Consider the following 18,054-nt stretch of genomic DNA (forward strand, 5'->3'; position numbering starts at 1 on the left):
ATACCCCATAATGAAGTGAAAACATATTTTTAGACATTTTTTGCAAATTGATAAATGTAATACAGAAATATTGAATTTACATACAGTAAGTATTTACACCCCTGAGTCATGTTTTTTTTTTTTTTTTTTAAATATATATATATATATATATATATATATATAACATAATTCAACTTTGACATTGTGGGGTATTGTGTCGGCCAGTGACGACAATATCTAAATGTAATCCATTTTAAATTCGGGCTGTAACAACAATGTAAAGGGGAAAAGTCAAGGGGTGTGAACACTTCCTGAAGGCTCTGTAAATACATGTGCCTAAAATGAATTACATGCGAATAAAATGATGTATTAGTTGATTTCTGTTTTTTTTTTTTGTAAGGATTTCTTACACATATGCAAACGTGTACACTTTAGACCTACATGATCGCATCAGTGTTGACCATGTCTAGAATGTTTTATACTATGGTTGAGGGAAAAACAATTCTCTCTCTTTTTTTGCGTCAAATTGTGTTTGATCATATAAGTAGCTATTGCGCACGTGATGGATCTAGTCTACATAGCGTCGATGGCAGCCTCCCTCTCGAAAACTGAGAAAGCATCTTTTCTCTGACGTCATGAGAGCTGCATCAGCTGTGAGCCCCGCGTCCTTAGCTTGCAAAATATACTCTCTCTCCTTTTTTTTTTTGCTGCCCGCATCTGCTCTGACAACGGGAATATATATGATATTTTCCACAAACCCTGAAATGGCTACACAGGAGGTACAACCGAATGAGACTCTCACCAACCTAAAAGCGGAATCGGACACGTTGAAAACGAAGCTCGAGGACGAAAGAGCGAAGCTGCATGATGTTGAACGTGAGTGGTGCTGAAAATGAGACGAGAGGGAAGGCCCCGCGAATCAAAACACTGCCTTCCGAATAGTACTGCATGCAAAATGTAAACACGACCATATCAGAATATAGATATAGATATACTAGGCCTATATTGTGAATTTGTCATATTGCTATTATCAGAGCACTGACTCGGTCACACGAAGAAAATAGATAATTCTTCATTCATTTGTAAACGGTTATTATATTTGAAGCCACTTGCTCGCCTATGTATTAATATCACTCGGGATTTGTTCAAATGACAAGATGCATTTCCGGCTGCAATTAGACATATAGCCTAGGCTTTGGTGGAATTTACTCCTCTATTTGCTATTTCTTTTCTCACTCAAAAGCACCGTTTTATTATAGCCGAGAGGGTGCTTAAAACATTATTCATCCTTGATTTATGCTTTAGTTTGTCGACCTCGTTGAGATCAGAGAGATTAATTTTAACATCTCTAACCGTTTACTGCGGTTTAATATGTATCCCCAACCCGGTGGGATGTTTTAATGCTAGAACACATTTAAGACCCTGCTCAGCTCATGGTATGATAACACCATAAGCAAACATCGGATATTCGTCCCTATAACAACAGTAGACTAACGTCGGATATTCGTCCCTATAACAACAGTAGACTAACGTCGGATTTTCGTCCCTATAACAACAGTACACAAACGTCGGATATTGCTTGGTGTCTGTAACTAACCACTCTAACTAACCACTCCATAGATTGATCCCTTCAACAGTGCACTAATGTCTGATATTGGTCCACAACTAACCACTTTTAACATCAGTACACTAACATAGGATCTTAGTCCCTACTACAGTACAGTAACGTAGGATCTTGGTCCCTACTACAGTATAGTAATGTAGGATCTTGGTCCCTACATCAGTAACGTAGGATCTTGGTCCCTACTACAGTACGGTAACGTAGCATCTTGGTCCCTACAACAGTACAGTAATGTAGGATCTTGGTCCCTACTACAGTAATGTTGGATCTTGGTCCCTACTACAGTAATGTAGGATCTTGGTCCCTACTACAGCAATGTTGGATCTTGGTCCCTTCTACAGTAATGTTGGATCTTGGTCCCTACTACAGTAATGTAGGATCTTGGTCCCCACTACAGTAATGTAGGATCTTGGTCCCCACTACAGTAATGTTGGATCTTGGTCCCTACTACAGTAATGTTGACATCTTGGTCCCTACTACAGTAATGTTGGATCTTGGTCCCTACTACAGTAATGTTGGATCTTGGTCCCTACTACAGTAATGTTGGATCTTGGTCCCTACTACAGTAATGTTGGATCTTGGTCCCTACTACAGTAATGTTGGATCTTGGTCCCTACTACAGTAATGTTGGATCTTGGTCCCTACTACAGTAATGTTGGATCTTGGTCCCTACTACAGTAATGTTGGATCTTGGTCCCTACTACAGTAACGTAGGATCTTGGTCCCTACTACAGTACGGTAACGTAGGATCTTGGTCCCTACTACAGTAATGTTGGATCTTGGTCGCTACTACAGTAATGTTGGATCTTGGTCCCTACTACAGTAATGTAGGATCTTGGTCCCTACTACAGTAATGTTGGATCTTGGTCCCTACTACAGTAATGTTGGATCTTGGTCCCTACTACAGTAATGTAGGATCTTGGTCCCCACTACAGTAATGTAGGATCTTGGTCCCCACTACAGTAATGTTGGATCTTGGTCCCTACTACAGTAATGTTGACATCTTGGTCCCTACTACAGTAATGTTGGATCTTGGTCCCTACTACAGTAATGTTGGATCTTGGTCCCTACTACAGTAATGTTGGATCTTGGTCCCTACTACAGTAATGTTGGATCTTGGTCCCTACTACAGTAACGTAGGATCTTGGTCCCTACTACAGTACGGTAACGTAGGATCTTGGTCCCTACTACAGTAATGTTGGATCTTGGTCGCTACTACAGTAATGTTGGATCTTGGTCCCTACTACAGTAATGTAGGATCTTGGTCCCTACTACAGCAATGTTGGATCTTGGTCCCTTCTACAGTAATGTTGGATCTTGGTCCCTACTACAGTAATGTAGGATCTTGGTCCCCACTACAGTAATGTAGGATCTTGGTCCCCACTACAGTAATGTTGGATCTTGGTCCCTACTACAGTAATGTTGACATCTTGGTCCCTACTACAGTAATGTTGGATCTTGGTCCCTACTACAGTAATGTTGGATCTTGGTCCCTACTACAGTAATGTTGGATCTTGGTCCCTACTACAGTAATGTTGACATCTTGGTCCCTACTACAGTAATGTTGGATCTTGGTCCCTACTACAGTAATGTTGGATCTTGGTCCCTACTACAGTAACGTAGGATCTTGGTCCCTACTACAGTAATGTTGGATCTTGGTCCCTACTCCAGTAATGTTGGATCTTGGTCCCTACTCCAGTAATGTTGGATCTTGGTCCCTACTACAGTAACGTAGGATCTTGGTCCCTACTACAGTAATGTTGGATCTTGGTCCCTACTACAGTAATGTTGGATCTTGGTCCCTACTACAGTAACGTAGGATCTTGGTCCCTACTACAGTAACGTAGGATCTTGGTCCCTACTACAGTAACGTAGGATCTTGGTCCCTACTACAGTAATGTTGGATCTTGGTCCCTACTACAGTAACGTAGGATCTTGGTCCCTACTACAGTAATGTTGGATCTTGGTCCCTACTCCAGTAATGTTGGATCTTGGTCCCTACTACAGTAATGTTGGATCTTGGTCCCTACTACAGTAACGTAGGATCTTGGTCCCTACTACAGTAATGTTGGATCTTGGTCCCTACTACAGTAATGTTGGATCTTGGTCCCTACTACAGTAACGTAGGATCTTGGTCCCTACTACAGTAATGTTGGATCTTGGTCCCTACTACAGTAATGTTGGATCTTGATCCCTACTACAGTAATGTTGGATCTTGGTCCCTACTACAGTAATGTTGGATCTTGGTCCCTACTCCAGTAATGTTGGATCTTGGTCCCTACTACAGTAATGTTGGATCTTGGTCCCTACTACAGTAACGTAGGATCTTGGTCCCTACTACAGTAATGTTGGATCTTGGTCCCTACTACAGTAACGTAGGATCTTGGTCCCTACTACAGTAATGTTGGATCTTGGTCCCTACTACAGTAATGTTGGATCTTGGTCCCTACTACAGTAATGTTGGATCTTGGTCCCTACTACAGTAATGTTGGATCTTGGTCCCTACTACAGTAATGTTGGATCTTGGTCCCTACTACAGTAATGTTGGATCTTGGTCCCTACTACAGTAATGTTGGATCTTGGTCCCTACTACAGTAACGTAGGATCTTGGTCCCTACTACAGTAATGTAGGATCTTGGTCCCTACTACAGTAATGTTGGATCTTGGTCCCTACTACAGTAACGTAGGATCTTGGTCCCTACTACAGTAACGTAGGATCTTGGTCCCTACTACAGTAACGTAGGATCTTGGTCCCTACTACAGTAATGTTGGATCTTGGTCCCTACTACAGTAACGTAGGATCTTGATCCCTACTACAGTAATGTTGGATCTTGGTCCCTACTACAGTAATGTTGGATCTTGATCCCTACTACAGTAACGTAGGATCTCGGTCCCTACTACAGTAATGTTGGATCTTGGTCCCTACTACAGTAATGTTGGATCTTGGTCCCTACTACAGTAACGTAGGATCTTGGTCCCTACTACAGTAATGTTGGATCTTGATCCCTACTACAGTAATGTTGGATCTTGGTCCCTACTACAGTAATGTTGGATCTTGGTCCCTACTACAGTAATGTTGGATCTTGGTCCCTACTACAGTAATGTTGGATCTTGGTCCCTACTACAGTAACGTAGGATCTTGGTCCCTACTATCAATCAATCAATCAAATTTATTTTATATAGCCCTTCGTACATCAGCTGATATCTCAAAGTGCTGTACAGAAACCCAGCCTAAAACCCCAAACAGCAAGCAATGCAGGTGAAGAAGCACGGTGGCTAGGAGAAACTCCCTAGAAAGGCCAAAACCTAGGAAGAAACCTAGAGAGGAACCAGGCTATGTGGGGTGGCCAGTCCTCTTCTGGCTGTGCCGGGTGGAGATTATAACAAAACATGGTCAAGATGTTCAAATGTTCATAAATGACCAGCATGGTCAAATAATAATAAGGCAGAATAGTTGAAACTGGAGCAGCAGCACAGTCAGGTGGACTGGGGACAGCAAGGAGTCATCATGTCAGGTATTCCTGGGGCATGGTCCTAGGGCTCAGGTCCTCCGAGAGATCTACTACAGTAATGTTGGATCTTGGTCCCTACTACAGTAATGTTGGATCTTGGTCCCTACTACAGTAATGTTGGATCTTGGTCCCTACTACAGTAACGTAGGATCTTGGTCCCTACTACAGTAATGTAGGATCTTGGTCCCTACTCCAGTAACGTAGGATCTTGGTCCCTACTACAGTAATGTTGGATCTTGGTCCCTACTACATTAATGTTGGATCTTGGTCCCTACTACATTAATGTTGGATCTTGGTCCCTACTACAGTAACGTAGGATCTTGGTCCCTACTACAGTAATGTTGGATCTTGGTCCCTACTACAGTAATGTTGGATCTTGGTCCCTACTACAGTAATGTTGGATCTTGGTCCCTACTACAGTAATGTTGGATCTTGGTCCCTACTACAGTAATGTTGGATCTTGGTCCCTACTACAGTAATGTTGGATCTTGGTCCCTACTACAGTAATGTTGGATCTTGGTCCCTACTACAGTAATGTTGGATCTTGGTCCCTACTCCAGTACAGTGTCGTGTCTTTGGCATCATTCATTTGAAGACTGTTTTTTTAATCAAATCAATTCTCTGTAATTATTATTACGTGATTAAACTAATCATGTAAATGTAATTAACTAGGAAGTCGGGGCACCAAGGAAAATCTTCAGATTACATAGTTATAATTTTCCTAATATAACTCTTCAAATAGTCTTCTAATGAATGAATTATTCGTTATCTCACGTTAGTCTCATTCCAAACGTCGTAAATTGTTGGTTATCTGCACGAACCCAGCCTTCACTATGAATCATCCATACACCAATTTATTTTCTTAGTCATTTATTTACTAACTAACTAATTAATCACAGAAATGCATAAACAAACAGTAGATTTGTTACAAGGAAATGATAACGGAGTTTCCCTGGTGGGATAAACCGGCATCGCGGCTTGGTGCACAAAAGGGAAGTGGGGGTCGACTGAGAAGGGCGGGTATTACACAAGTCACTACACAGTTGATAATTATAATAATTGAAATGCTAATCCTTTGCACATGAACGCTCACTCATTCGGGAATCATTGCAATCAATATATATATTTACGCTCAGTGTGACGTCAGAGATCTCTGTTGGAATCGTTCGTCTTTCTGTTGGAAAGTTCATCCGAACTTCTCTCTCCTTCCCTGGGGTCCTTCGTAGTTAGAATGGATACCTCAGAGTCCCATTCAGAAATGTTCTTATAGATTAGATGTTTCGGCGGTTGTCGGTCTTCACAGTCAGTCGACATAAATTCTAGCTGCAGACTAGTAATTAGTATAGAAGATTTGCTCTTATTCTGTCGGTATCGATAGTTTGAGAGTTTCAACAACCATTACAACCTTAGCTTCTACTAAGGTTTTTTTGTGGTCTCTACTCAACCTTCGCTCCCTCAGTTGACCGAGGCAGGCATGGTCTGAAGAGGATTTCTTCAGGTGGGGTTTTAATTTGGAACAGTAGAAGAGGGCTGTCCCATAACGCCAGATCAATGTCTGTGCTCATGGTGGTGGGCCAATGACTTAGTTCAACTTTGAAGGGAAGACAATTCTCTCACATTAATGGTTCAACACCATCTTACATAATTTCACAAATGGTTTCATCTTTACTCATTCATTTTATACAATAATTAGATGCAAACCTCATAACGGAGGCTCCTGTATAAACAGAGTTATGGTAATGTGGCCGTATTGTCTTTCCTGAGGTCACAATCATAAAACAAAATGGCCCGGGTCGTAGCTGGTTTCTCCACCGACCGTTTACACATTCTCCAAAACATGGACATTGTTCAGTTCTCAAGTTCTGTGAGGTAGAATAAGTTTCTTTGTTCTACTGTGTAACCCTCTCTCTATACTGCCTGGCCCTAAGGAGAGTCTCCTCATGGAATTCACAACCTGAGATAACAGAACCTGGGTGTAGAGGGAGGAGAGAGTTGGTGAGAGAGAGGGGGAGGGTACTCGCTATACCCAAAGAGGGCCACGTCATGACAGTAGTAAAGTTGAATATTGGTTCCTACTCCCTACATAGGATCTTGGTCCCTACTACAGTAACATAGGATCTTGGTCCCTACTACAGTAACATAGGATCTTGGTCCCTACTACAGTACAGTACAGTAACATAGGATCTTGGTCCCTACTACAGTACAGTACAGTAACATAGGATCTTGGTCCCTACTACAGTACAGTAACATAGGATCTTGGTCCCTACTACAGTAACATAGGTTCTTGGTCCCTACTACAGTAACATAGGATCTTGGTCCCTACTCCCTACTACAGTACAGTAACATAGGATCTTGGTCCCTACTACAGTACAGTACAGTAACATAGGATCTTGGTCCCTACTACAGTACAGTACAGTAACATAGGATCTTGGTCCCTACTACAGTAACGTAGGATCTTGGTCCCTACTACAGTAACATAGGATCTTGGTCCCTACTACAGTAACATAGGATCTTGGTCCCTACTACAGTACAGTAACATAGGATCTTGGTCCCTACTACAGTACAGTAACATAGGATCTTGGTCCCTACTACAGTACAGTAACGTAGGATCTTGGTCCCTACTACAGTACAGTAACGCAACATAGGATCTTGGTCCCTACTACAGGACAGTACAGTAACATAGGATCTTGGTCCCTACTACAGTACAGTACAGTAACATAGGATCTTGGTCCCTACTACAGTACAGTAACATAGGATCTTGGTCCCTACTACAGTACAGTAACATAGGATCTTGGTCCCTACTACAGTACAGTAACATAGGATCTTGGTCCCTACTACAGGACAGTACAGTAACATAGGATCTTGGTCCCTACTACAGGACAGTACAGTAACATAGGATCTTGGTCCCTACTACAGTACAGTACAGTAACATAGGATCTTGGTCCCTACTACAGTAATGTAGGATCTTGGTCCCTACTACAGGACAGTACAGTAACATAGGATCTTGGTCCCTACTACAGTACAGTACAGTAACATAGGATCTTGGTCCCTACTACAGTAATGTAGGATCTTGGTCCCTACTACAGTAACGCAGGATCTTGGTCCCTACTACAGGACAGTACAGTAACATAGGATCTTGGTCCCTACTACAGTACACCAGGTGGCAGAGAAGGTGGATGGACTGGGCCAGTTTATCATGAAGACCCGGCGTACTCTGAAGGGACATGGAAACAAAGTTCTCTGCATGGACTGGTGTAAGGACAAGAGGAGGATCGTCAGCTCATCACAGGTGAGTATTAGATTATTGGGTAGGTTTCTGAAGACCTAAAAGATGCATTCATGCAGTCACAGCTCTTGATATATGGACGGTCGCTGTCCATGGTCCTGGAATGAATGGTTAAAAAAAATATTTTCTATCATATTGACAAGATAGTCGAGTGACCGCTCTAACAATGGAAATACATGTCTTCAAAGATGGAAGGCAGGCGGGAGGAGTCGAGATAAGGTGGGACCATTCTAACCAATGTGAGGGCAGATGTGCATGTGAATAACAGGCACAACTCGTTTTTTTTTTCAAAAGTGGCCGAAATGCCACATGCGTCCACTTTATATCAGTGCATTCGTAATAACCTAACCATTATGAAACTTATATTCAATCAAATTAGCCTCGCATAGCAAATGAGCAATAAAAAAAAAATATTGCTGACCAAATTTCGACACTCCGTACAAAAATTCCTCACTTTGTGGTCTTATTTTTCGTGCACAGATTTTCGTCGGAATAAACCTCTCTCGCTTCGACCTCTTCCTCTCTTATTGTAAAGCTCATCATCGCTAAATTTTGAGGTTCGGGAAAAGCTCCTAAAACAGATGTGTGCATATATTTCAGTAGTCACATCTGAGATACTGACGGTCGCTGTCCATGGTGCTGAGTTTAAAATAATATGCACTGCTTTCAGTAGTGATCACATTTGTAACATTTTGTTGGAAATGTAAAGAGTCTTAGGCCTGTGTGTCACTTCTAATGTTTGTTTCCTAATCTAACTTCTTTTCAGGATGGAAAAGTGATTGTATGGGATGCCTTCACCACTAACAAGGTAGGGAACCTTCTTCTTTTTTTCCTCTGTCCAGAAAGGCTTTAGAGTTGACAAAATGCTTGGCGAGATAGCAAGACTTCTGCAGTTATTTCATCTGATTTTGGATGAATGAGAACATTTTGTGCATCCCAAATGGAACCTTATTCCCCACATCAAATCAAATCAAATGTGTTTATAAAGCCCTTCGTACATCAGCTGATATCTCAAAGTGCTGTACAGAAAGCCAGCCTAAAACCCCAAAACAGCAAGCAATGCAGGTGTAGAAGCACGGTGGCTAGGAAAAACTCCCTATGTTGCACTACTGACCGGTGCCCTATGGACCTGTAGCGGTGCCCAGGGTGGCCAGTGCCCTATGGACCTGTAGCGGTGCCCAGGGTGGCCAGTGCCCTATGGACCTGTAGCGGTGCCCAGGGTGGCCAGTGCCCTATGGACCTGTAGTGGTGCCCAGGGTGGCCAGTGCCCTATGGACCTGTAGCGGTGCCCAGGGTGGCCAGTGCCCTATGGACCTGTAGCGGTGGCCAGTGCCCTGTGTGGCCCTGTGTGGCCACGGCCACCTTTTGAAATCTGATTGGCCACCACAGTGCCCCCCCACCCCCAAAGAAAATCTGAGATCTGATGCGTCATCTCTGAATATATTGATCATTTTCCCCCAGACTCATCAATCTCACAGGAGAAAACATCAGAGCGAGTGAAACAGCGTCTCTCTGTCTCCGTATGTGTTGCCCATGTATTTGATGCTGTCAGGCCAAAAAGAGTATGACATGTCATTATTTTTGGCCAGACAGCGTTAGATACATGGGCTATATATGGATGGGCACGTTATTATAGACACCTTCTGAATGTCATGGTATTATAGACACCCCTGAATGTCACAGTATTATAGACACCCCTGAATGTCACGGTATTATAGACACCTTCTGAATGTCACGGTATTATAGACACCTTCTGAATGTCATGGTATTATAGACACCTGGATGTCCTGGTATTATAGACACCCCTAAATGTCACGGAAATGCTGATTGTTCCTTTTATAATGTGGTGTCCTCTAGGAGCATGCAGTGACCATGCCGTGCACCTGGGTGATGGCCTGTGCCTACGCCCCCTCTGGATGTGCAGTGGCCTGTGGGTAAGTCCCCCCCTGCTCCACCCACACGCTCCATTTTCCCACTGTGCACTTTTGGGTCTTGGCCCGGTTACTGTGAAGCGCTGTCACAACTGTTGACGTTATAAGAGAGTTTAAAAATAAAATGTGATGGATTGATTGTGTTTCAGGGGTCTGGACAACAAGTGCTCTGTGTACCCTCTTTCGTTGGACAAGAATGAGAACCTGGCAGCGAAGAAGAAGTCTGTCGCCATGCACACCAACTACTTATCTGCCTGTAGCTTCACCAACTCAGACATGCAGGTTAGAGAAGACATTTTTCTTATTCTGATGTAAGTATTTTTTTGTTGTACCATTTGTATATTTTGTTACAGTCTTTAACAAGGTTTGTATTCGCTCCTTTCTATAAATTGTTGAATTACTTGATTGCTTCAAAATCAGTTTAAAAGAAAAACCCACTGATATGCCGTGTCATAATTTGAACCAGTTTCACACATCAGGAAAATAATCCTGCAGCAACAGAAAATGTGAATTGTTATATGGATTATAATTAATGGATTGTTTTTGGTAGGGATTCCTACATTTTTCGTTTGGGCAAATCAAATCTGACATTTTAAAGTGGAAATTACAAACTTTAGAAGCCTTTTTAAACCTCAAAATCACTACACATTTGCATTTCCTGATGTACAGGAATGTTTCTGCAACAACAGGATGATCAAATTAGGATGAGGCATCTGAATTTCTACTACTTTCCCATGGCAGATGAGTAATGGGAAATCACTGCACTCTATACCAGACCTGGAAAGAACTGCCATTCTTGTTTAATAATTCACAACATTCTAATGTTCCCCATTGGCTGTGTTTAGTCACATGCTTTAGCCTCGGGCCAAGACTCTTCTATTTATGGGTCAGTGTCATAGAATTCTGAATCTGAATTCTGAACAGCCAAAGTTATGACAATGGCTTCCCTCTGACCTTACTACTTGTAGGAGTGTAGTTGTACTTTGCTCTCTAAGGGCTGGTTTCCCTGACATATTCAATATAGAGTATTTTTGTCCTGAAATGAGCCTAATATAGGTCTGGGAAACCAGTCCCATGTGTACATTACGGGGTGAATCCTAACCTTCACTTAAATCACATTTTCACTTCGTCTCGCATTGACATTTAATGAATGACTAAGTGGCTGTTCGTTTTCACCCCTATATGAGAACGCGTAATATGTTGTGATCCCAAGATGCAGTTTGTGATGAACCCCCTTTTGTGTTCCAGATCCTGACGTCGAGCGGAGACGGAACCTGTGCATTATGGGATGTGGAGAGCGGTCAGCTGTTGCAGAGTTTCCATGGACACACCGCTGATGTTCTTTGTCTGGACCTGGCTCCTTCTGAGACCGGCAACACCTTCGTCTCTGGGGTGAGGAGAAGACTAGGAGCATTTCACTATATTGTCCCACAATAGAGAAATTGTGAATAAACAACCTGACCTCCTCCTAAGCATTGTCTTTTACCTTTTTAACTTTTCAAACAAACATTTTTATTCAGAGAGAGCGGGAGATTTGAAATGATTAGTGAAGAAATCGTGGCAGGCTTGAGATTCAAACTCCTGTTTGTGTGGTCCAGAATGCAAAGATACTGTGTTACATTTGACATAATGTGGATATTTTTTCATTTAACCTTTTATTTAACCAGGAAAAGCCACTTGGAAGTTAAACCCTATTTTGGGTTTAAACCTTTCAAAACAATTTAGCAATAATTAATGAATTCCTTAATCTTCTTCTGTGTGTCTAAACACAGGGCTGTGACAAGAAGGCCAATGTATGGGACATGCGCTCAGGCCAGTGCATTCAGTCCTTTGAAACCCACGAATCAGACATCAACAGTGTCAGGTAAGGAGATACGAATGAATTCCAAGGGACTTAGAGACACACTGTGTTAATACCCCTGTATTAATCATAAGTGAGCCCCAGGCGACTGCAGTTGAAAACTAGCTGGCACTGTCCCTGTAAAACTAAGCTAATCTCCATTTTGTATGGTTCGTTATATATTACCTGGCGTTTGTCTCCTTCCTTGGCATCAGGTACTACCCCAGTGGAGATGCATTTGCCTCAGGCTCTGATGATGCGACAGTAAGTTGTCATCAATGTCATTTACTGCTTGATCACATGTTGATGCTGCCTTTCAATGTCAAAGATCATGAAGTACTTTGACATTGAATGTTTTTAACCCGTTTGCAAAAAAAACAACACAAAAAAATCTAGTTATTAATGCATGTTTTTTGTGTTTCAGTGTCGTCTCTATGACCTGAGAGCAGACAGAGAAGTGGCCATTTATTCCAAAGAGAGCATCATATTTGGTGCCTCCAGTGTTGACTTCTCTCTCAGTGGTAAGATACTGTATTCATGAACTTCATCTAGTACACGTGCTTTTACCTCTCTACACTTTAGTGATTCCATGTCACTAACTAATCTACACTTTAGTGATTCCATGTCACTAACCAGTCTACACTTTAGGGATTCCATGTCACTAACCAGTCTACACTTTAGGGATTCCATGTCACTAACCAGTCTACACTTTTTAGTGATTCCATGTCACTAACCAGTCTACACTTTAGTGATTCTATGTCACTAACCAGTCTACACTTTAGTGATTCCATGTCACTAACCAGTCTAAATTTAGTGATTCCATGTCATTACCAGTCTACCCTTTAGTGATTCCATGTCACTAACCAATCTACACTTTAGTGATTCCATGTCACTAACCAGTCTAAATTTAGTGATTCCATGTCACTAACCAGTCTACACATTAGTGATTCCATGTCACTAACCAGTCTACACTTTAGTGATTCCATGTCACTAACCAGTCTACACTTTAGTGATTCCATGTCACTAACCAGTCTACACTTTAGTGATTCCATGTCACTAACTAATCTACACTTTAGTGATTCCATGTCACTAACCAGTCTACACTTTAGTGATTCCATGTCACTAACTAATCTACACTTTAGTGATTCCATGTCACTAACCAGTCTACACTTTAGTGATTCCATGTCACTAACTAATCTACACTTTAGTGATTCCATGTCACTAACCAGTCTACACTTTAGTGATTCCATGTCACTAACCAGTCTACACTTTAGTGATTCCATGTCACTAACCAGTCTACACTTTAGTGATTCCATGTCACTAACTAATCTACACTTTAGTGATTCCATGTCACTAACCAGTCTACACTTTAGTGATTCCATGTCACTAACTAATCTACACTTTAGTGATTCCATGTCACTAACCAGTCTACACTTTAGTGATTCCATGTCACTAACCAGTCTACACTTTAGTGATTCCATGTCACTAACTAATCTACACTTTAGTGATTCCATGTCACTAACCAGTCTACACTTTAGTGATTCCATGTCACTAACCAGTCTACACTTTAGTGATTCCATGTCACTAACCAGTCTACACTTTAGTGATTCCATGTCACTAACCAGTCTACACTTTAGTGATTCCATGTCACTAACCAGTCTACACTTTAGTGATTCCATGTCACTAACCAGTCTACACTTTAGTGATTCCATGTCACTAACCAGTCTACACTTTAGTGATTCCATGTCACTAACCAGTCTACACTTTAGTGATTCCATGTCACTAACCAGTCTACACTTTAGTGATTCCATGTCACTAACCAGTCTACACTTTAGTGATTCCATGTCACTAACCAGTCTACACTTTAGTGATTCCATGTCACTAACCAGTCTACACTTTAGTGATTCCATGTCACTAACCAGTCTACACTTTAGTGATTCCATGTCACTAACCAGTCTACACTTTAGTGATTCCATGTCACTAACTAATCTACACTTTAGTGATTCCATGTCACTAACCAGTCTACACTTTAGTGATTCCATGTCACTAACCAGTCTACACTTTAGTGATTCCATGTCACTAACCAGTCTACACTTTAGTGATTCCATGTCACTAACCAGTCTACACTTTAGTGATTCCATGTCACTAACCAGTCTACACTTTAGTGATTCCATGTCACTAACTAATCTACACTTTAGTGATTCCATGTCACTAACCAGTCTACACTTTAGTGATTCCATGTCACTAACCAGTCTACACTTTAGTGATTCCATGTCACTAACCAGTCTACACTTTAGTGATTCCATGTCACTAACCAGTCTACACTTTAGTGATTCCATGTCACTAACCAGTCTACACTTTAGTGATTCCATGTCACTAACTAATCTACACTTTAGTGATTCCATGTCACTAACCAGTCTACACTTTAGTGATTCCATGTCACTAACCAGTCTACACTTTAGTGATTCCATGTCACTAACCAGTCTACACTTTAGTGATTCCATGTCACTAACCAGTCTACACTTTAGTGATTCCATGTCACTAACCAGTCTACACTTTAGTGATCCATGTCACTAAGCTGAATATGAACAGCGTACTGTCACATTAACCTTCTATTCAGAAACGATGTATTGCATCTACGTTGTTGAAAGAGGACATGTATTTTCATTCTTCAGGCCGGCTACTGTTCGGTGGCTACAACGACTACACCATCAACGTGTGGGATGTCTTGAAGGGGACGAGGGTGTCCATCCTGTTTGGACACGAGAACCGTGTCAGCACTCTGCGTCTGTCTCCCGACGGAACGGCCTTCTGCACGGGGTCATGGGACCACACGCTCAGGGTGAGGGATAGGAGTTATCACCTGGATTATATTCCCAAAAGACTAATTATTAGTATTGCCTATCTATCCATCCATCCAATCTATCGTATCATTCTATTCTTCTATCCATCCGGGGTTTCCCTGGTGTCCATCCTCTCCATTTGTTTTTCTAGAGAACAGCATCATGGTCTCTTTTTATGGTGAAGTAAGTTTATGTTTCTATTTTTTTTTTTAATTTTCAGATCTGGGCTTAAAGAAAAGGACACAGAAGAGGAACAACTAACCTCAATGGTAGATAGATGGGATCCAGTTGTAAACTAAGAGACAGACGTGTTCCACTCGGCTTGAATACAATCCGAGGTTCAGATTCAGATGAACATAGATACAGTGGTAAAGGGCAGACATTGTCTTACTGTAGTGGTGTGTCAGGGTACATTTGAACCGTGGTCTTGGACAAGTTAACAGTCATTATCAAACAAAACAAAACAAAAAACCCGCAAAATGATACACTTTTTTTTTTTACGAGCTTTAATAACGTATCACATTAAGTATTTTAGATCGCGCAAGGTCAATATATCTTAATGAAATTCATAATCACACACAGAATGATGATATAGCTACTCTAGTCTTAAGCAGATGGTCCAAAGAGAACTAGTGTGAAGTGGATGGTGATCAATAACAAAGTTGGAAATGAATCTAGTGGTGAATATACAGAGAGTAAAAGATTTAGAGGAAGAATGTCTTCAATAACCTAATGTATAAGATGTAGTATGATGCCATGTTTAGATTTGAGATATGATGGAAAAACAGTTCATACATTTGGAACCAAACCCTCAAGAGTCACTAAGTCATCTTGGTTGATGCCAGGACAAATCCTCTTGGTTGATGCCAGGACAAATCCTCTTGGTTGATGCCAGGACAAATCCTCTTGGTTGATGCCAGGACAAATCCTCTTGGTTGATGCCAGGACAAATCCTCTTGGTTGATGCCACATTTTCCATTCTAATACTTGACCCTTCGAGTTCCTTTCCACCTGTGGATTTCACTTACTGCTTGAGATGTTCACATGACAAACACTAGATAATATCTAGCTGACGTGAATATACGACCTTTTGTGAATACCTACTTATTTAAATTCTTAGACTTATGTATTCCTGTTCATGTAATTATTCTGATGATTGTAATTTGATAATTTATTGTAATTATTATATTGTAGTTTAGTGTATATACAAAGTTACATGATACAATAAACTATTCACCTATACCACACAAAAGTAATAAAATTAATTTGGACTATCAATTTTGTGTTTATTTCTGCTGTTGTGGTTGTCATATTTGGAATTTCTGTGATTTTAAGTTAAAAAATAAATAATTCTAAGCAAAAATATGTTTTTAACATATATCTCAATATGACAATGATGTCGATGATGATTGGATTTATTTTGTAACATATTTACCAGAGGTGGGACCAAGTCACTACCACAGGAGACACAAGCAAGTCACAAGGTCTAAGTCCACGTTGTTCATTCTTAAGAGCAAGTCGAGTCGATTCACAAGTCTTAAATTCAAATCTATACATGCAATGACTTGTCAACTACAAATTGAGACCTTGGAACTATAAGGTTCTGACATTTTTTTCTAGTCAAAAAGGATTTAGTCACATATATAATAGATATTTAAATGGTTCTTTATATGTCTGTGAAGTAAGAATTTAGAAAAAGTTCATTTTAAGTGGGGGAAGAAAAAAAAGAAAAACTAGAACGTTCTATCACCATTGACCCGTTAGAACTTGGTGCTATAAGGTTATATCCGCAATCCAATCACAAGCCTGAACAAATACAGACGGACCAATCAGAACACATGTCTTTGCTATCTCCCTCTAAGTATGGTCTAGGTCAGGGTTTCTCAAACTCGGTCTTGGGGCCCCCTCACTGGGTGCAAGTTTTGGTTTAGGGCAACAACAAAACTAAAAGTACACCCAGGTGGAGCCCAAGGACCAAGGAGTTTGAGAAATCCTGGTCTAGGCTAGTCTAGCCAGCAATAATGTAAAGCAAGCCACAACAACAACAACAACAACAAAACACTGTCAGAAATGTTGTTCAGCGATGTTCAGCGATGACAGTAATTTGTCTGATGATCGTAATACATTTCTTAATGTATTTGATGACGTGTTCTGACTATCTATTGGTAAAATAGTGTTAGTCTAGCATGTATACGTATTCAAAAACATATTCAAATTATTTGTCCCTGATCATAACTCCTGAGTGGCGCAGTGGTCTAAGGCACTGCATCTCAGTGCAAGAGGCGTCACTACAGTACCTGGTTCAAATCCAGGCTGCATCACATCCGTGGCTGTGATTGGGAGTCCCGTAGGGCGGCGCACAATTGGCCCAGCGTCTTACGGGTTTCGCCGGGGTAGGCTGTCATTGTAAAAATGACTAGTTAAATAAAGATTATATTTTATATATTATTTATATATATATTATATTTAAAAAGAAAAATAACAGATCAGCTGCTGGTCATTCTGAAATAACCTCTGTCTCGAGTTCCTCTCTCCAGGCTGACGCATGACAGTCTGGCCCCTGGTAGATACACATGCAACGACAACTAAAAGTCCTTCTACCCAACCAGAAGCAGATTATTCTCCCTCTTCAGTCCTCTTAAAAACTGAACATGTTTAATTCAGAAGTGTCAGAACATTATGGCTGAACCCGGATTGACGTTTGTGTTTTAGCTAACCTTATATAATTAATTAATTAATGACTTATGAAAGAAGAATTCACTACAAAACACTTTGATGCTCAATATCTCAGAACCATTCTTTGTGCTGATTTAACCTTATAGTCACACTGTCACGAAATATTTGTCTATTTATTGTGGGTACCAGACAGCCATTTTCATTATTTTGTCGACAACACATGTTGTTTATGTATTACTTACATTGTAACAATAAATTCCAAATGCAAGCTTCATAATAAGTAAATCATCCATTTCAAGACATTTTGACATACCAAAAGACCAGTAGGACGATGCTAGTAATTGTTGCTTGATGCCCCATTGCTGG

At 40.9% G+C, this 18,054-nt stretch overlaps 1 protein-coding gene across 1 annotated transcript; it reads left to right on the plus strand.

The window, feature by feature from the left end:
* The first annotated feature begins 566 nt into the window (after window positions 1-566).
* Window positions 567-16,287, plus strand: LOC110500941 (guanine nucleotide-binding protein subunit beta-5a). Its single transcript, XM_036960848.1, has 11 exons — window positions 567-855; window positions 8,265-8,401; window positions 9,165-9,206; window positions 10,256-10,332; window positions 10,479-10,611; window positions 11,578-11,721; window positions 12,102-12,193; window positions 12,385-12,433; window positions 12,594-12,690; window positions 14,845-15,011; window positions 15,233-16,287. The coding sequence occupies exons 1-11, from the start codon at window positions 615-617 to the stop codon at window positions 15,242-15,244; spliced, it is 1,191 nt and encodes a 396-aa protein (XP_036816743.1). The 5' UTR covers window positions 567-614; the 3' UTR covers window positions 15,245-16,287.
* Window positions 16,288-18,054: the final 1,767 nt, after the last annotated feature.

Source organism: Oncorhynchus mykiss, chromosome 2 (assembly GCF_013265735.2).
Source record: "Oncorhynchus mykiss isolate Arlee chromosome 2, USDA_OmykA_1.1, whole genome shotgun sequence".
Classification (NCBI taxonomy): domain Eukaryota; kingdom Metazoa; phylum Chordata; class Actinopteri; order Salmoniformes; family Salmonidae; genus Oncorhynchus; species Oncorhynchus mykiss.